General features: G+C 47.3%; 1 protein-coding gene across 8 annotated transcripts in view; it reads right to left on the bottom strand.

Moving 5' to 3' along the window:
• Positions 1–20,428, bottom strand: part of CDK5RAP2 (CDK5 regulatory subunit associated protein 2) — a 181,970-nt gene that overhangs the window by 37,035 nt on the left and 124,507 nt on the right. For 7 of the 8 annotated variants that reach the window (XM_027105057.1, XM_027105051.1, XM_027105052.1 and 4 more), the window contains 4 exons: positions 12,406–12,616; positions 8,467–8,595; positions 3,449–4,025; positions 665–897 (listed from right to left, as the gene is read on the bottom strand). In XM_027105057.1, coding sequence (XP_026960858.1) covers positions 665–897; positions 3,449–4,025; positions 8,467–8,595; positions 12,406–12,616 — 1,150 coding nt within the window. The remainder of the gene's footprint in view (positions 1–664; positions 898–3,448; positions 4,026–8,466; positions 8,596–12,405; positions 12,617–20,428) is intronic. The other variant, XM_027105053.1, reaches the window with a different exon arrangement.

Genomic DNA, 20,428 nt, shown 5'->3' with positions numbered 1-20,428 from the left:
TGTGTGTGTGTGTGTGTGTGTGTGTGTGTGTGTGTGTGTGTGTGTGTCTGTGTGTGTCTGTGTGTGTCTGTGTGTGTCTATCTAGAGAGAATGAGAGCGCAAACATGGCAAAACGGATGAAGCTGGATGAAGGTATAAGGGAGATCTTTGTTGAGATCTCAAAAAAATGCAAATTATTATTTTTTCATTGTAATGCGATAACATCTATTCAAGTACCTAGCATGCAGCAAAGGTTTTCTTTCATCCTTTCTCTGACCACCTCTGACCCTTGAATATGTTGTTAACCAATGAAAGTTCGGGTTTTCTTGTTTGTTTGTTTTGTTTGTTGCTGCCAACATTTAAAATCCACAAGGCTTTACCTGCCAAACCCCGGTTTCCATCTTCTCTTGAAAATTTGGAGGAACTGGCAACCACGTGGCCACGCCTCACCAGCCTGGCCCCCGAGGCCCCTCCACTGGACCCCAGGTTTGGAACACTGCAGACTGCCAACCACGCGGAAGTGGCCACCAGGAGGAAGCAGCAGCCATTGGGGCTCTGCCATCATCTCATCAGGGCAGAGGGGTGGAAGGAGAGGCCAAGGAGTCCGTTCCTCCTGGGCCCCTCCAAGAAGTCCTGGATCAATTCCTGATGGGTCTTAAGACCCGCAGTCCCTCGCCCCACTTACCCTTGAGAAACAGATTTTCCAACTGCCTCAGCAGCTCCGCGCACTGACTCAGCTGCTCCTGGAAACCCTCGGCCACACGGCAACCCACGTCGCTGGCCTGCAGCAGCTCCTCAAAGGCCTTGATCATGGCGTTCATGTGCCGACGATAACCGACACAGATGCCGTGGCTGTCCTTAATCTGCTGTCGTTGAAGGGAGAGCTCCCTGGCTTGGGCCTGAACTAACGAATCATATCTGATAAAAGGAGGGAAAAGAAAATGCTTGGACCGTTTTAGAATTGAATTTCCACGACTTTAACGCTAATTGGAGAAATGACAGAGCACAATTTTGAAAAGCCTGCAGCTATGCAAGTATCTATACTTTTAGAAAAATTGCAACTGTACAAGGTCACTCCTCCTTCGATTTCAAAACAGCCAACAAATGCTGGAACAAAGGTTGTTCTGCAATATTTTTAACCTTACGAAGCCCCCAATTAAAGTACAGATTGGCAAGGACTCAGGAGAACAATTAGTTTCCACTCACTCTTCAAAAATACTAGTCCGAATTGTAGAAAGGAGTGCTCCAAGGGTCAGGGGACCCAGCACAAATTCTCACGAAGGACAGAAAAGAAACTGTAAGGCAGGAAAACAAAAACAGGACTCTCTCCTCTCACGTGAAAGGTCAGAGGATAATCATAGTCCTAACTACCATTTACGGAGGGTCTACGACATGTCAGCCACTGAATTAAGTGTTTTTTTAATAAGTTATCTGTTCCCCTCAGTCTCGCAACAACTGTATGAACACCCCGTTTACAGGAGAGGAAACTGACTCTTGGACATGGCAGGTTGGTTAAACAGTGAAGACTTCTCACTCAAACACAGCTCTGCCTTCAAAGCCCAACTCTGTTATTTGCAGTGAGGGGGATGGACCTAGAGTCTGTCATACAGAGTGAAGTAAGTCAGAAAGAGAAAATCAAATACCGTATGCTAACACATATATATGGAATCTAAAAAAAAAATGGTTCTGACGAACCTAGGGGCAGGACAGGAATAAAGACTCAGACGTAGAGGATGGACCTGAGGACACGGGCAGAGGCAAGGGTAAGCTGGGACGAAGTGAGAGAGTGGCATGGACATATATACACTACCAAATGTAAAACAGATAGCTAGTGGGAAGCAGCCGCATAGCACAGGGAGATCAGCTCCGTGCTTTGTGACCACCTAGAGGGGTGGGATAGGGAGGGTGGGAGGGAGACGCAAGAGGGTGGGGATATGGGGATATATGTATACGTATAGCTGATTCACTTCGTTATACAGCAGCGACTAACACAACACTGTAAAGCAATTATACTCCAATAAAGGTGCTAAAAAAAAAAAAAAGCCCAACTCTGTCCATACAACACCGCCTCCTGATGCCACATCCATCCTTCCCTATGTGAGCCCACAAGTATTAGTCGGCAGTGAGAAAAACGCAAGTGCAGGAAAGCGTGGCTCTGTCTTCCTTACCAACTGTGGGCGCAGGAAGCTGGCCACAGAGTGGCTTGCCAGAGACCCTGACCCTTCCGTTCACCGTGTTCCCCGTTCCCTGAAACGATGATTGGCGACCACCTTCAACCCCACGTAAGCACAGAGAGATCACGTGACAGCAGCACTGCAGGTGGGGCCGGTTTAATGGACGAGAAAGAGCCCGAGCATCAGCACAGGGTACCGTGGACCGGACCAGCTGGCTCTGCGAACCCTCCCAGGCCACCTTCTCAGTCACGGCAGCCTCTCTGGGGACCCATTTCCTCACCTACAAACACACAGTTTAAGAACACCTCATTCTGGGCTTCCTGGTGGCACAGTGGTTGAGAGTCCGCCTGCCAATGCAGGGGACACGGGTTCGTGCCCTGGTCCGGGAAGATCCCACATGCCGCAGAGCGGCTGGGCCCGTGAGCCATGGCTGCTGAGCCTGCGTGTCCGGAGCCTGTGCTCCGCAACGGGAGAGGCCCGCATACCGCAAAAAAAAAAAAAAAAAAGAACACCTCGTTCTCAGGTGACTGTGAGGGTTAAGTAAGAAAAATGCCTAACCAGGGGTCTGACCCAACTGCCTCTCACTAAATACCAGCTGCCTTCAACCACATGGTCTGGGAGGTCTTGAAACATGCACTCTGGCTCCTGACAATTCAAAACAATGTGTTTGTCTCAAATTAGTGTCCAGTGAAGGTCAGCTTTACAAATGATCCCATGTTTGTTGAATCTCGTGAAGCAAAACTGTATATATCTATGCCCGTAAAACGTATCTTCGTGGCCTGAGGATTCTTCTCTTTCAACAAAGGCTTATTTCTCTAAGATGACCTTGAAGGGTAAAGATGTAGCCAGTATTTACTTTCCTCCCACCCTGCCTAGGACATCAGTTCCAGCACCACCCTCTCCACGCCGAACCCCTCCACCTCACCACCACCCCGTCAGCACAGTAAAAGCCATTAACAGGGTCAGGGGTAAACACTGCCATTCGGCAAACTTACTGTAACTCACCAAGTGACTGGTATAAAACCTTTAACCCCGAGTCCCCAACCTGAGGAGGGCAAAACCTGCTTGGCCAATTTCAGAAGACACAGACTAGTATGTGCATAGCCACTGTGCCTTGTGGCCTCACATGTCACTTCCCCACAGGAGTAGCTGCCTTAACGGTGCCTTCAAGCCTTCCCCAGCACACACCGGACCCCCATCACAGGGCAGCATTCCCTTTTAGCTCGGGGGCGCCCATCTAGTGGCAAGTTGGGGAACTGCAGGCTTAAACGTGGGAGAAGACAGGTGGGACGTACCTTGAGGGTGAGAGATCTCTGAACTTATTCTGCAGGTTATGGATTTCACCGGAAAGTTCCATGTTCAAATTCTGCTCCTTCTGCAGCTCATATTCCTGGTCCACCAGCTGCAGTCTGAGACTCTCCAGCGCCCTGCTGTCAATCATCTCTGGGGCCAGCGGGTGGAGGATTTTCATGTGTTTCACATAACGTACTTGGTGCAAACTTGAAAAGGTCATTTCTTCTTCGTCGGTACTGCCCTTGGACTTGTTCAAGCCGTCCTGGGCCCCTTCTCTCCCACACAAAACTGTGATGATGGCCTCACTGAACTGGGAGTGCTTTTGAAGCTGCATTATGAAGTTCCGGTAGACCTCGAGCTCGGTTTCCAAGTCACAGATTTTCCGTTTTAAGGTTTCTTTATCATTTGAGGTATCGCTGTTCTCCAGCTGATCGGTCTCAACCACACTGACTTGAGCGGAAAACTGACTCTTAGGACTCAAGTATGTAGCTACGGAAGTGGAATCTGGAAAGTCTTCAGAAGGATTCTCTTTGCGTGGTGGAAAGATGGCAAGGTCATCAGGCTGGTAAATTTCGGAGTCTGAAAATCAAAACACATTTATGTCGGTGTCTCCATCTCCACTGCTGAAATCCATCCCCTCGGTCCTTCCTCACAGCCACCGCCAAGCAGAAACCACTGCGGGAGCCTCCCACCAAGCCCCTCTGGCTCTTGGCCTTCCCTCTTCCCTCTCAATCCGTCCTCTTCCTCAGAGCGACTGTTCTAAAAAGTGAATTCAACCACGATAACCACCAACTCCCCCCTAAATCGAAACTTCTTCTCACAGCATCTGAGACCCTGCTTGATCTACTTCCAGGCAACCCCTGGCACCACCGACGGAGAGTCTCTACTAAATTAACCATAATTCCCTGCACACACCAGGCTGTTCATGCCTCCATGCTTTTGCATGTGCTGTTCCCCCTGCCTGTAATACACCTGGCTCCCTCCTTAACTCCTCCTCAGTGAACTCTTCATCCCTCAACACCTAGATCTGATTTTCTCCCCTCTGCAAGCCCATCTTCAAGCTATGCAAAACAGTCACTCCCCTCTGTGCTTCCACAGCGCCTCATACACAACACCCGAGACAGACGTACCATGTGCTCGGTGCTAGCATATGACTGGCAATTGGCTTATTCATTTATTTACACAGCACTTAGTTACTTGGGTTCCTCTCTCCCTCCCTGGACTGCAAGTTCCTTCCCAGCAGGGACTGGCCTTACATCTTCACATTCTCAGTGCCTTGTTCAGTACCCAGCCCAGACCTGGTGTAAATGAAGGGCTGAAAAAATACTGGGGAATGAGTGAAGGAACATCAAAACCCAGTAATTCTAAAATCCACAGCAGATGAGAGTCGTCCTCTCATTTCCACATTGACGTGTTTCCGGGGATGCCATGATGTCCCCTGTAGCAGGCTGTTCCACTGACTCACAATCCTACCAGGAAACATCTCCTTACAGCTAGTTTAAATCCCCAGGTGTGTGGCCGAACTCCTGTGGGAGGCAGAATGGTACTGCAGAAAGAATACGCAGCTTTGAAGCCAAAGAGAAGAGGGCGCATACCCAGCTTTGCTACTTGCTGGCTGCACAGCGTTAGGCAAGTAACTCACTGCCCAGAGCCTCAGTTTCCCCAAAGAGATGTCTTATGTGCTTGTTGTGAGGTTTCAAGGTCGGGCCTGAGTCTAGAGCTTCTATCCTTAACCACATACCACAATGCCTGCTGTCCAGGGAAAGCTCAGCTCGATACAAGGAGTGGTTTGAATACTTAAGAAGCAGCAGAATATAGTAGAAAAACCCATCTCTGAAATCCAATGGATCTGGTTTCAAGCTCTGGCTCTGCCGCTTACTAGCTGCGTGACCTTAGGCAAGTGACTTAGCCTCTCTGAGCCTCAGGAGCTTCATTTGCAAAATGGAGAGAACATCAATTACCGCGAAGCCTAAGGCTTCTGTTTTGTTTTCAGGATCAAATGGGACAATACCCGCAAAAAGGCTAACAGTGTCTGGCACACAGCAGCCAAGGAGACCAACTAATACGCATATCCTTTGCTTCCCTGAAGGTGTTCAAAGATGGAAGAGGATGCCTATCACAGGAGGCTCGCGAACAAAGGCTTGTGGACTTGGGGAAACACTGCCAGGGCAGCAAGGTGGGTTGGATGAGTTGACCTAGGAGACCTCTCAGAAGGAAAGGCACGTACAAACCCTTGTCAGGCTGTACATTCCAATTTCTGGGTTCTGCGGCTGCTCCTCGTGGCTTTAAGCCCATTCTTGTCTCTCTGCTCATGATGCAAATACCATAAAATACACTTTTTCATTTTAGAAAGCTGCTGCCACGGGACCTCAAGGAAGCACTCCTGATAGAGCATTTTTAGTGCACAAAATTTGTTAGAAAAACTCATCTCTTGAGGTCCTTTAGGGTGGAGACCACATCATTCACCTGCTTCTCCAGTGTCTGGCATGGGACCTGGAGCAGAGAAGGTACCCAGTAAGTCCTGCTGGCCGAATGAGTTAAGAGACACAGAGGGAGAAATCTCAACAAGGCTTTTTTCCAGTGAATCACACTCCAAGATAAGGAAATATCTTTGCTATAACAACCTCACGATAATGGAATTTCATGGCAAGAAGTGATGTTCACGCATGGGAATAAAGATCAGTTTTGATGACTTTCGTTAAGTAATCATGAGGCAAAGACAAATGTAAGCCCTGTACACGTGTCCTTTTGTGACACAGACTGTTTATAGACACACACACATGCATGCGCGCACACACACACACACACACACACACCCTCATCGTGAATGGGAGGTTCATCCTCACGTCCACACTTAGACCTCCACTTTAAACTCTGCTCCTTAAACACACTCAGACACTTGACACTCGTAATTTTGACTTGAGAAGTGTCCCTAACCAACAGCAATTTGTGACTTTGCAGAGGCAAGGATCTGACTCCTAGGCTCCCAGGCCAGTATATGGCAAGTCTCACAGCTCACATCAGCATGGCGATGCGGCTTTGCATTCTCCACTCCACAGCCCTCAATAAAGGTCCAAAGGAGGACTTTTTCATTAAAAAAATCACTGCATAGAGAGTGTGAGAGATGGAGGATTATAAGCCGTAGTGTACAGTGTGAACCTGCAGGTGTATCAAGGCGTCAGGACACATAGCTATGTGCTGGGACCTGGCCCAGGCACCCAGCTCCTCACCTATGCTGTCCACTTGATCGTCACAACGACCCTGTGAGGCATCACTCATAACCCCATTTTACAAAAGAGGAAATTGAGGTTTAGAGATAAGAACTTGCCCAAGGTTCAGGGCAAGTAAGCAGCTGTCCAAGCCTGGTGGTCCAACCATCTGAATACTGCCTCCTGATATATCCCTCCTGCAACTGGGGTCCCCATCTCAGGGGGGCATAACAAGGAAAGACAGTCCTCAACCCTTGATGTGAAGGCCAGTAATGACTGTGGCGCCCCCTTCATCCATTTCTCCAGTTTCTGTCCAGGAGCTACTGAGGAAGAGCCAGCAGTGAAGCCAGCACAGGCAGTACCAGCCTCGTGGAGGGCAGTCACCGAGCAAAGTCGCTACAAGACCAAGACGTGGCGGGCTGATGGGAATGTTCAGGAAGGCCTTCCCTGGAAAGTGACGCTTAAGCAGAGACCAGAAGGATGAGGCATCAGCTGGGCAACAGTTAAAGGGAGGAAATCGGGCTTCCCTGGTGGCGCAGTGGTTGAGAGTCTGCCTGCCGACGCAGGGGACGCAGGCTCGTGCCCCGGTCCTGGAAGATCCCACATGCCGCGGAGTGGCTGGGCCCGTGAGCCATGGCCGCTGGGCCTGCAAGTCCGGAGCCTGTGCTCCGCAATGGGAGAGGCCTCAACAGTGAGAGGCCCGCGTACCGCAAAAAATTAAAAAATAAATAAAAAAAAATAAAGGGAGGAAATTCAGGAGGAGGCAAAAGCACAGTAAGAAGAAGGAAAAAAGGTCACTAACGATGGGGATTTGAGAGGAAAGGGGAAGCTGCCAGTCAGGGGAGAAGCCTCTAGTAACCGACTAACCACGAACGAGGAATCAGAAGCTGTCCCCAGGGCCATTCATTTACATACAGGAAACAGGGCCGCTGGGGACCTTCCCACAATTCAGCTAAGGGCACTTGATTATCTGGGGGAGCGGCTTCCTCCTCAAAGCCCAGAATGCGCGCGGAAGCCTGTGACCACGCATTCAGTGTACTGACTGCAGGCCTTGGGAGCATACGCCATCGGGAACAGGGCCCACAGCTCAGTATTTCCCCAGAGACTGTCCTTCCCCACGGCCACCCCATGACAAATTTAGGATCCTGAAGACAATGATTTCTTACAGAGTGAATCAGGGCCACCTTAATGGTGATTTTTTTTTTTTTTTTAATTAAGAGAGGAAAAAAGAATCTAAGGTAAAAGAAAAAATGTTAAGCATCTGTTCGTGGTTGACTGGGATCATGAATATTGTTATTATTCTTTGGGCTTATTTGTATGCCTGCGATACTTCATACTTCTAAGAAGGATACAGCTTGCCTGGGGCCTTGCCCATGTCTCTGTTCCTTTCCCGCTGACCCCCCTGACAAACCCCCAAACCAGGTGTCAGCTCAGGCTTGCCCCTCGTCCACCCCACCCCCGGGCAGCGGGAGGCCAACCGTGCACACCTAACAACAGCCAGCACTGCAGGGATGCTGAGGACGGCTGGCTGAGGGCGAGGCCCCTGAGGGCAGGCCCTGAGTCCTCTGAGGCTGAACCACCAGAGCCCAGCCCGCTGCCTGGTAGAAAAGTGTCAGACAAACGGACTATAAGCTCCGACACCCTACTATACCTTGACTCTCAAAACCCTCAGCCTCCTCAAGTGTTACATGGGAACAGTGACCACGCCCTAGGATGGCTGTTGCAGGGCTTAGTAATAATTTTTGTATAAAACACCCCAAATGGTGCCCGACACAAAGTAGCTGTTCAAGAGGCCAGGGGGGAATGCTGACCGGTCTCGCAGCTGGCCTGCTGATCCCTGTCCCTTTCCTTGTCTCTCCAGACACACAGCGTGGCTTTGAGCCCTTCTTGCTCTGCCAGGCTGTCCTGGTCCTGGTAGGCTGCTCCCACGAGGGGCTGGGCTACAGGCATCCACGAAGAGAAAGAAAACCAGATAAAACCACAGGCCTGAAACTTAGCCAAGCCACTAAGAAGAACACAAAGATACAACAGGGAAAATAAAAACACTGGGGAGGCAAAATGCAATTCATAAGATAAAATTAATCTATCGAGCTGCCATAACAGGACATAAAAAGCATAAATATACTGCAGCTTGTCTGAAATGGTTTAAGTCCAGGCTCTTCTAAAACCATGAGTGAGAAAATGAATTCTATAGACTCATGCCCGCTTTTCCCAAGAAGAGGGGCCTCCGGGGACTTCCAGGCAGCTGCAGAAGTAGCCCCTGGCTGAGGCACCCCAGGGTCTCAGCAAGAAATCAAAACATTGTTAAGCACAAATGGCAAGCTCTGGGCAAGGTGCCAGGGCCCCTGTGCGGCTCAGCCACCTTTGCCGCGGTCCCCGCCCCAGGAGACAGGGAGCCCTCAGAAGGCGGAGACTGCATCTTCTTCCTCTCTCCCCCCTACACCCTGTGCGTGAGGCCAGGAACACAGCAGGCGCTCGGGGAACATTCACTGCATGAGTGAATGGGTGCCTGGATGGGTAGACGGATGGATGAAGGATGCTGGGAAAGGAAGGAGGGAGGGAAGAGCAATCCTACCAAAGCCCAACTTATCTTAAAACCTCAACTGTGGTAAACCCAAAAGAGAACCTAAGATTAAACAGAAAATACCTCTGGCTACGCGGCTCATCGTAAAAGCCATACGCACGGTATCATATACTAGGCTCCCAGAAACAGCAAGGAAAAGTAAAGGCTCTGCAATCAGGCAGGCTGGTTCCGATCCGGGTTGGGATGTCGGCAACAGTGTGACCGTAGCCGAGTCCCTTTATCTCTGAAACTGCTGCCTCAACGATCAAACGGGAATAATTAGCGTCCCTGCCTCAGGGGACTGTCAGGAGATTCGACAAGATCACGTACGTAAAGCGGACAGCGGGGCTCAGCAAGTAACGGGCACTCATTTTATTTTACCACCACGGGCAGGCCGAGGCCCCCGGTCACCTCCCAGGCCTGAACCGCTCTGAAAACCCCCCGCTCGGACGCAATCGGCCACCCCTGTCTCCAACCCTTCCTCAGCAAACACTGCTTCTCCTGCAACCTCCCCAGGAGTGGATGCTTCTCTCCCTTGTACTATGGGCCTGGAAATGTGTGAGCACCTCTGCTCTTCAAGGACACTTCCAGACCATTCTCTCTCTTCCCTAAAAACTCCGGCTTCACAGCTCATGCTGTGAGACTACACCACTGACGACACCCGCCTTCCTGCAGACACCCACCGTCCCGATTCATGGAATCCCTCGAGATTCATGGCCACCGTGGCCCCCGACTGCCCTGCTCCTCTCCCCCCCCCTATGGCCACCCCCCCCCCCCCCCCCGCTGAGTTGCCTATTCTTGTATCCAATTTCTCTCCTCCATTCTCTCCGGAACCCACGCCAGTAGCCCTGCCCGCTCCATGGAAACAGCGCCCTTCAAGGTCCCCAAAGGACTCCCCCAACGCTAAATCCCAAGGCCAAGCCCCAGTCCTTGACTTACTTGTCTCACTAGCATATCCGACATAGCTAATCTGCTCCCCACTCGGCTTCGGGAGGCCATGCTCCCTGGGCCGCCCACCCCACTGGCTGTTCCTTCTCAGGCCCAGGCTCGGTTCCCAGACCTACCTCCTTTGTCTCCAAGCCTCAGAGCTTCAAATACCGCAACATGCTGACCTGGGCCCAGACCTCTCCTCCAACAGGCATCTCAAGAGTTCCAAACCAGACCCCTGAGGCCCTCCGAGCCTGGCTCTCCTCAATCCTTCCACCTCAGGGTATGACATCCTTCCCGTGGTTCACATTAAAAGTGATCCTTTAGGACTTCCCTGGTGGCTCAGTGGTTAAGAATCCGCCTGCCAATGCAGGGGACACAGGTTCGAGCCCTGGTCCTGGAAGATCCCACATGCCGTGGAGCAACAAAGCCCATGCGCTACAACTACTGAGTCCGCGTGCCACAGCTACTGAAGCCCACACGCCTCGAGCCTGTGCTCCGCAGCAAGAGAAGCCACCGCAATGAGAAGCCCGTGCACTGCAACGAAGAGCTGCCCCTGCTCGCTGCTACTAGAGCAAGCCCACACGCAGCAACGAAGACCCAAAGCGCAGCCAAAATTAAATAATTGAATTAATAAATAAAATTATCTTTTTTAAAAAAGTGATCCTTTAAAGCAGAGGCCTGCCTACTTTTCTTCAAAAGCCAAATAACGAATATTTGAGACTGCAAGCCCCGGGGTCTCCACCACAACTACTCAACCCTGCATCACAGCGCAAAGGCCATCACAGACAATGCGCAAATGAATGCAGGGGGCCGTGCTCCCATAAAACTTTACAAAAACCCACAGCAAGCCTGGTCCACAGGACACAGTTTGCCAATCCCTGCTTTAAAGCATAAGTCAGATCACGTGACTCCGCTGCTCAAAACCCTCTGGCCGTTTCCAACCTTACCCGGAGTAAAAGACAAAGCCCTAGACTGCCTATGAGGGCCTAGCGGGTCTACCACCACCCTGACCCCTCTCCTCCTGGTTCCGCCCGAATATCGCCTCATCGGGGAGGCGCTCTCTACGACTCCACGTACCTTAGCAAACCCGACCCCCGCTCCACGTTACCCGTGTCCTTCACCAGCTTTATCTCCCTCCACAGCACCGATCATTTCACACACGATACATCTGCTCACGGCTTACTGCCTTCCTACCCCTGTGATATACAAGCTGGACACAGACTCGGTCTCTTTTGTTCACTATCTCCCCAGTGCCTGGCACACAGGAGGACCTGATACATCCTTTCCAAATAAATACGTAAAAGACCACTGTTGCCCTTCTTGTTATTGCATGCTGTTGTCATTCGCTTAGAGCAGAAGTTCAAAATCAGGAGTCAAGGGCTTCCCTGGTGGCGCAGTGGTTGAGAGTCCGCCTGCCGATGCAGGGGACTCGGGTTCGTGCTCCTGTCCGGGAAGATCCCACATGCCGCGGAGCGGCTGGGCCCGTGAGCAATGGCCGCTGAGCCTGCGCGTCCGGAGCCTGTGCTCCGCAATGGGAGAGGCCACAACAGTGAGAGGCCCGTGTACCGCAAAAAAAAAAAAAAAAAAAAAAATCAGGAGTCAAGAGAAGTGCTCTTGTGGATTCACGAGCGCTCTAAAGATGATGGACGGTGCTCCACGCATGAGAAGGCCCTCAGCCTCCCCCAGACTCTCAAAGGGGCAACATCTCTTACGCACCACTGTCTCGGGCTAGAGGATCCCACTGACGTGCTCCCTCCAAGTCTAGGAGTCTCACCCTGATACTCTGTAACCCCAAGGCTCTCTACTTGGGGAGCTCCCAGGAGAGCAAAGACAGCAGATTCCAAGTGAGTAGGGAGGCAGGTCACTTCTAGAAGCCGTAAGTTCAGTAGGGTTTAGAATGAGCCCCGAAGAACCCGAACAACTGTGGCCTGGCCATCCAGAGAACCCTGCAAAGAGGACTGAGGCCTCCACAGATGGAGCCCCCAGACAACTGCAAGTGAAGGGGGCAGTGACCTCACAGGCCTGGGAGCACGACCAGGCCCCCTCTGCCCCCTCTGGAATAAAATGAAAGCAACAAATGAGCTTTCCTTACCGTGTTCCCTCGACTGTATATTTGTCAAGAGTCAAGATTAGTCACTGCAATTCATGAAATTTATACTCAAACGTATTGCAATTCCAAACAACGCGGCTGACGTTTCTGGCCGTCCTGTCACGCCGTTCATCTTCTCGCAGAGGATACGGTTTCCTTGGTGCTTACCTTTCAGGAGCGCTTTTTCTGGTGCTGGCCTCCCCTCCATCACTGTTTCAGCCAGAATTAACTTCTGGTGACGTTGCTTGTTGTGAATTTTAAACTCCTTCAGCTCCCCCTGCTGCTGGGCCACCACCTCCTGGGGGGCAGGGAGCTGGCACACACTCCCTAGTGGCCGCGATGCTTTTATCAGGATGGGCAAGCGGGACTTCTTCACGTCCTGAAAGTACACCCAGGGAGACAATGAATACACTTCCTCTGGTCGCACAGTCAACACGCTCGTGCCAACCTTATAAAACAGGACTCAAAGTGCCTGTCCAGATAACGGCACCTCCGTTTATCCCCCGGCCTGCAGAGCTGTGTCTTGGCAGGTGCCCCCCTCTGACTGACAAGTGCCAAGCTGTTCCTCCCTGACACCCTCTTAAGCCCGGCCGTGTCTCTCTGAACGTTCCAGATGCTCCCTACACGGCAGTCCTTTTCCCCACACAACCTTCTGGGAAACGTTTTCTAGCTCCTTATCTATTTCCTCACTTCCCACCCTCTCCTAAGCCTAAGTCAATCTGCCTCTCCCCCCGCCAGGCCACCAGAACCACCCCTTACTCAGTTGTTCGGGGGCCACTAGGTGCCTAGTCCCATGGCTATTTCTCAGGCCCAGAGCTCCGAACCTGCCCAACCTACACATTTCTGACGGCCCACCAGCCCTCCCAAGTCAACTGAAAGCTGGGCTCCTTCATTCTATCACCCCAGGCCTGCATCGCACAGCTCCAGCACTCAGACGACCTCTGTCTCGGGGAATCAGACCACCCTCCACTTGCTGCACAGACAAAAACTGGAGCCATTTTTAAAATCCCCTGAGGGAACCTGCACAAGCCTCTTAGACAGCCTCATCCACCAGAGGGCAGACAGCAGAAGCAAGAAGAACGACAAGAGGAAAAGGCAGAGGGCTATGTACCAGATGAAGGAACAAGATAAAACCCCAGAAAAACAACTAAATGAAGTGGAGACAGGCAACCTTCCAGAAAAAGAATTCAGAACAATGATAGTGAAGATGGTCCAGGACCCTGGAAAAAGAATGGAGGCAAAGATGGAGAAGAGGCAAGAAATGTTTAACAAAGACCTAGAAGAATTAAAGAACAAATGAACAGAGGTGAACAATACAATAATTGAAATGAAAACCACACTAGAAGAAATCAATAGCAGAATAACTGAGACAGAAGAATGAATAAGTGACCTGGAAGACAGAATGGTGGAATTCACTGCTGCGGAACAGAATAAAGAAAAAAGAATGGTAAGAAATGAAGACAGCCTAAGAGACCTCTGGGACAACATTAAACGCAACAACATTCACATTATAGGGGTCCCCGAAGGAGAAGAGAGAAAGGACCCAGGAAAATACTTGAAGAGATTATAATCAAAAACTTCCCTAACATGGAAAAGGAAACAGTCACTCAAGTCCAGGAAGCGCAGCAAGTCCCATACAGGATAAACCCAAGGAGAAACACGCTGAGACACATAGTAATGAAACTGGCAGAAATTAAAGACAAAGAAAAATTATTGAAAGCAGCAAGGGAAAAACGACAAATAACATACAAGGGAACTCCCATAATGTTAACAGCTGATTTCTCAGCAGAAACTCTACAAGCCAGAAGGGAGTGGCATGATATACTTAAAGTGATGAAAGGGAAGAATCTACAACCAAGATTACTCTACCCGGCAAGGATCTCATTCAGATTTGATGGAGAAATCAAAAGCTTTACAGACAAGCAAAAGCTAAGAGAATTCAGCACCGCCAAACCAGCTCTACAATAAATGCTAAAGAAACTTCTCGAAGTGGGAAACACAAGAGAAGAAAAGGACCTACAAAAACAAACTCCAAACAATTAAGAAAAGGGTCACAGGAACATACATATTGATAATTACCTTGAACGTGAATGGATTAAATGCTCCAACCAAAAGACACAGGCTTGCTGAATGGATACAAAATCAAGACCCATCTATATGCTGTCTACAAGAGACCCACCTCAGACCTAGGGACACATACAGACTGAAAGTGAGGGGATGGAAAAAGATATTCCATGCCAACAGAAATCAAAAGAAAGCTGGAGTAGCAATACTCGTATCAGATAAAATAGACTTTAAAATAAAGAATGTTACAAGAGACAAGGAAGGACACTACATAATGATCAAAGGATCAATCCAAGAAGAAGATATAACAATTATAAATATATATGCAACCAACATAGGAGCACCTCAATACATAAGGCAACTGCTAACAGCTATAAAAGAGGAAATCGACAGTAACACAGTAATAGTGGGGGACTTTAACACCTCACTTACACCAATGGACAGATCATCCAAAATGAAAATAAATAAGGAAACACAAGCTTTAAATGACACAATAGACCAGATAGATTTAATTGATATTTATAGGACATTCCATCCAGAAACAGCAGATTACACTTTCTTCTCAAGTGCGCATGGAACATTCTCCAGGATAGATCACATCTTGGGTCACAAATCAAGCCACAGCAAATTTAAGAAAACTGAAGTCATATTGAGCATCTTTTCTGATCACAACGCTATGAGATTAGAAATGAATTACAGGGAAAAAAACGTAAAACACACAAACACATGGAGGCTAAACAGTACATTACTAAATAACCAAGAGATCACTGAATAAATCAAAGAAGAAATCAAAAAATACCTAGAGGCAAATGACAATGAAAACACGATGATCCAAAACCTATAGGATGCAGCAAAAGCAGTTCTAAGAGGGAAGTTTATAGCTATACAAGCCTACCTCAAGAAACAAGAAAAATCTCAAATAAACAATCTAACCTTACACCTAAAGGAACTAGAGAAAGAAGAACAAACAAAACCCAAAGTTAGCAGAAGGAAAGAAATCATAAAGATCAGAGCAGAAATAAATGAAATAGAAACAAAGAAAACAATAGCAAGGATCAAGAAAACTAAAAGCTGGTTCTTTGAGAAGATAAACAAAATTGATAAACCATTAGCCAGACTCATCAAGAAAAAGAGGGAGAGGACTCAAATCAATAAAATTAGAAATGAAAAAGGAGAAGTTACAACAGACACTGCAGAAATACAAAGCATCCTAAGAGACTACTGCAAGCAACTCTATGCCAATAAAACGGACAACCTGGAAGAAATGGACAAATTCTTAGAAAGGTATAACCTTCCAAGACTGAACCAGGAAGAAATAGAAAATATGAACAGACCGATCACAAGTAATGAAATTGAAACTGTAATTAAAAATCTTCCAACAAACAAAAGTCCAGGATCAGATGGCTTCACAGGTGAATTCTATCAAACATTTAGAGAAGAGCTAACACCCATCCTTCTCAAACTCTTCCAAAAAACTGCAGAGGAAGGAACACTCCCAAACTCATTCTATGAGGCCACCATCACCCTGATACCAAAACCAGACAAAGATACTACAAAAAAAGAAAATTACAGACCAATATCACTGATGAATACAGATGCAAAAATCCTCAACAAAATACTAGCAAACAGAATCCAACAACACATTAAAAGGATCATACACCATGATCAAGTGGGATTTATCCCAGAGATGCAAGGATTCTTCAATATACATAAATCAATCAATGTGATAAACCATATTAACAAATTGAAGGAGAAAAAACATATGATCATCTCGATAGATGAAGAAAAAGCTTTTGACAAAATTCAAAACCCATTTATGATAGAAACTCTCCAGAAAGTGGGCATAGAGGGAACCTACCTCAACCAAATAAAGGCCATATATGACAAACCCACAGCAAACATCATTCTCAATGGTGAAAAACTGAAAGCATTTCCTCTAAGATCAGGAACAAGACAAGGATGTCCACCCTCACCACTATTATTCAACATAGTTTTGGACATCCTAGCCACGGCAATCAGAGAAGAAAAAGAAATAAAAGGAATACAAGTTGGAAAAGAAGAAGTAAAACTGTCACTGTTTGCAGATGACATGAACTATACATAGAGAATCCTAAAGATGCCACCAGAAAACTACTAGAACTAATCAATGAATTTGGTAAAGTTGCAGGATACAAAATTAATGCACAGAAATCTCTTGCATTCCTATACACTAATGATGAAAAATCTGAAAGAGAAATTAAGGAAACACTCCCATTTACCACTGCAACAAAAAGAATAAAATACCTAGGAATAAACCTACCTAGGGAGACAAAAGACCTGTATGCAGAAAACTATGAGACACTGATGAAAGAAATTAAAGATGATACCAACTGATGGAGAGATATACCATGTTCTTGGATTGGAAGAATCAATATTTTGAAAATGACTATACTACCCAAAGCAATCTACAGATTCAATGCAATCCCTATCAAATTACCAATGGCATTTTTTATGGAACTAGAACAAAAAATCTTAAAATTTGTTTGGAGACACAAAAGACCCCGAATAGTCAAAACAGTCTTGAGGGAAAAAAACAGAGCTGGAGGAATCAGACTCCCTGACTTCAGACTATACTACAAAGCTACAGTACTCAAGACAATACGGTACTGGCATAAAAACAGAAACATAGGTCAAAGGAACAAGATAGAAAGCCCAGAGATAAGCCCACGCACCTATGGTCAACTAATCTATGACAAAGGAGGCAAGGATATGGAATGGAGAAAAGACAATCTCTTCAATAAGTGGGTGCTGGGAAAACTGGACAGCTACATGTAAAAGAATGAAATTAGAACACTCCCTAACACCATACACAAAAATAAACTCGAAATGGATTAGAGACCTAAATGTAAGACTGGATACTATAAAACTCTTAGAGGAAAACATAGGAAGAACACTCTTTGACATAAATCACAGCAAGATCTTTTTTGATCCACCTCCTAGAGCAATGGAAATAAAAACAAAAATAAACAAATGGACCTAATGAAACTTAAAAGCTTTTGCACAGCAAAGGAAACCATAAACAAGACGAAAAGACAGCCCTCAGAATGGGAGAAAATATTTGCAAACGAAATCAACGGACAAAGGATTAATCTCCAAAATATATAAACAGCTCATGCAGCTCAATATTAAAAAAACAAACAACCCAATCCAAAAATGGGCAGAAGACCTAAATAGCCATTTCTCCAAAGAAGACATACAGATGGCCAGGAAGCACATGAAAAGCTGCTCAACATCACTAATTATTAGAGAAATGCAAGTCAAAACTACAATGAGGTATCACCTCACACCAGTCAGAATGGCCATCATCAGAAAATCTACAAACAACAAATGCTGGAGAGGGTGTGGAGAAAAGGGAACCCTCTTGCACTGTTGGTGGGAATGTAAATTGTTACAGCCACTATGGAGAACAGTATGGAGGTTCCTTAAAAAACTAAAAATTGAATTACCATATGACCCAGCAATCCCACTACTGGGCATATACACAGAGAAAACCATAATTCAAAAAGACACATGCACCCCAATGTTCATTGCAGCACTATTTACAATGGCGAGGTCATGGAAGCAACCTAAATACCCAACGACAGACGAATGGATAAAGAAGGTGTGGTACATATACACAATGGAATATTACTCAGCCATAAAAATGAACGAAATTGGGTTATTTGTAGAGACATGGATGGATCTAGAGACTGCCATACAGAGTGAAGTAAGTCAGCAAGAGAAAAACAAGTATCGTATGTCAGCACATATATGTGGAACCTAGAAAAATGGTACAGATGAACCGGTTTGCAGGGCAGAAATTGAGACACAGACGTAGAGAACAAATGTATGGACACCAAGGGGGGAAAGCAGTGGGGGTGATGGGGGTGGGGGGATGATAAGAAATAAAATAAAATAAAATAGAATTCCCTTTATGCACCTCGCCCAATTGCATCACTCACCAGGTTCCACTAACTCCAACTCCCAAAGTGTCTATGAATTCTTCTGTCACTTCTCATCCTCCGCGGCCACCCCCCAACTCCAAGATGCTGTAAGCTATCATCCAGGCCACAGAAACAGCCTCCTGAGGTGTCTCCCCACACTCATTCTTGCCCTTTCTAACCCACTTGCCATACTGCACCAAAACAGGCAACACACCCCCGCCCCTGCTTAAAACTATTTTAATTGTTCCCCAGTTCTCGTATGGCCAAGGTCACAGTCTTTACCACAGCCCACATGTTGTGCACTATTACAGCCTGAGTTACTGCCCCTCCCCACCCCCCCAAACTGCAGCCACAGAGACCTCCTATCAGTTCCTCAGAATGCTTTGTTCCTTCCTCCTCAGGACCTTGGCATATGCTATCTCCTCTGCCTAGAATACTTTTTCTTGCCCACCCCCACCTCTCCCACTAATCCCAACACATCCATTAGGACTCAGATCAAATGTGCCTTCCTCAGGAGAACGGGCCTTGATTTCCCTGTTATATACTCACTGCCCCCTCAGAATTCTCCTCAGAAAAAGATTAGGACCATAATAATTAAATGCCTATGCAATTATTTGTTCCTTGTCTATCTTCTGCACCAGCCTATAAGCTTTAGAATTCATGGATTCTGCATTTCTTATTCATACTCTATCCACAGCTTTGAGCACAAGAACTAGTAATATAGTAGGTGCTCAACATCTATTTGTGGAATGAACATACAAATAATAACTTAAGAGGCCTAGGACTTCCCTGGTGGCACAGTGGTTAAGAATCCGCCTGCCAGTGCAGGGGACACAGGTTCGATCCCTGGTCCGGGAAGATGCCACATGCCGTGGAGCAACTGAGCCCGTGCGCCACAACTACTGAGCCTGAGCTCTAGAGCCTGCAAGCCACAACTACTGAGCCCACGTGCCACAACTACTGAAGTCCGCGTGCCTAGAGCCTGTGCTCTGCAACAAGAGAAGCCACCGCAATGAGAAGCCCGCGCACTGCAATGAAGAGTAGCACCCCCTCGCTGCAACTAGAGAAAGCTTGCCTGCAGCAACAAAGACCCAACGCAGCCATAAATAAATAAATAAACAAACACAAATAACTCAGTTAAGAGATGGGCAAAGGATCTGAAAGACATTTCTCAAAAGGAGATATACATATGGTCAATAAGCACATGAAAAGATGTTTAAATCATTCATCATCAGGGAAATGCAAATCAAATCATAATGAAATACCACCACTCCCTACCCATTAGGATGGCTATAATCGAAAAGATAATCACAATTGCTGGTGAGGATGCGGCAGAATTGGAGCGCTCACATGCTGGTGGAAACTAGCTGCAGCCACTTTAGAAAAGAGTCTGGCAGTTCCTCAAACCGTTAGACAGAATTACTACATGACCTAGCAATTCCACTCCTAGATCTATACCCCGGAGAAATAAAAACACAGGTACACACAAAAACTTGTACATGAATGTTCACAGCAACATTACTCATAATATCCGAAAGGTAGCAACTGCCCAAATGTCTATCAACAAATGAATGGATAAATAAAATGTGGTATCCATACAACGGACTATCACTGGGCCATAAAAAGAAATGAACGACGGATACCTGCTACAGCGCGAACGAACCTTGAAAACGTTATGCTAAGTGGAAGAAGCCAGTCACCAAAGATCACAGACTACGTGATTCCATTTATATGAAATATCCAGGGCAGGCAAATCTATAAAGACAGAAAAAAGCTTAGTGGCCGCCTTCAGCTAGGGGTGCGCAGCTGGGGGAAATAGTAAGTGACTGTTAATGGGCTTGGGGCTTCTGCCTGGGATAAGGTTATGTTCTAAAATTGATTGTAGTCGATAATGGTTGGGACCCTGGAAAGGAGGAAATCAGCAAAGCCTCTCAAGAAGCAAAGAAGAAGAAGGAGCCCTTGTTGCACGTTCTAGGATGTCAAATGCTTTCAAGCATGTACTCCCGTAATCCTCGGGTGAACTATGCATTCCCAGAGCTCAGAGGATTACAGAAGTTATTATACCTATTTTCTCCAGATGAAGAACTGAGACGTCAAACAACCAGCCCAGTGTCATACAATAAGAAGGCTGGAGAGCTGAGCCTCAGGCTAGCTCTTCAACCTCT

The sequence above is a fragment of the Aethalodelphis obliquidens genome, unplaced genomic scaffold (assembly GCF_003676395.1).
Source record: "Aethalodelphis obliquidens isolate GAN/ISIS:26980383/991018 unplaced genomic scaffold, ASM367639v1 scaffold7, whole genome shotgun sequence".
Classification (NCBI taxonomy): Eukaryota; Metazoa; Chordata; class Mammalia; order Artiodactyla; family Delphinidae; genus Aethalodelphis; species Aethalodelphis obliquidens.
Note: the sequence above shows the minus strand (reverse complement) of the source record. Positions and strands in the feature narration are given on the sequence as shown.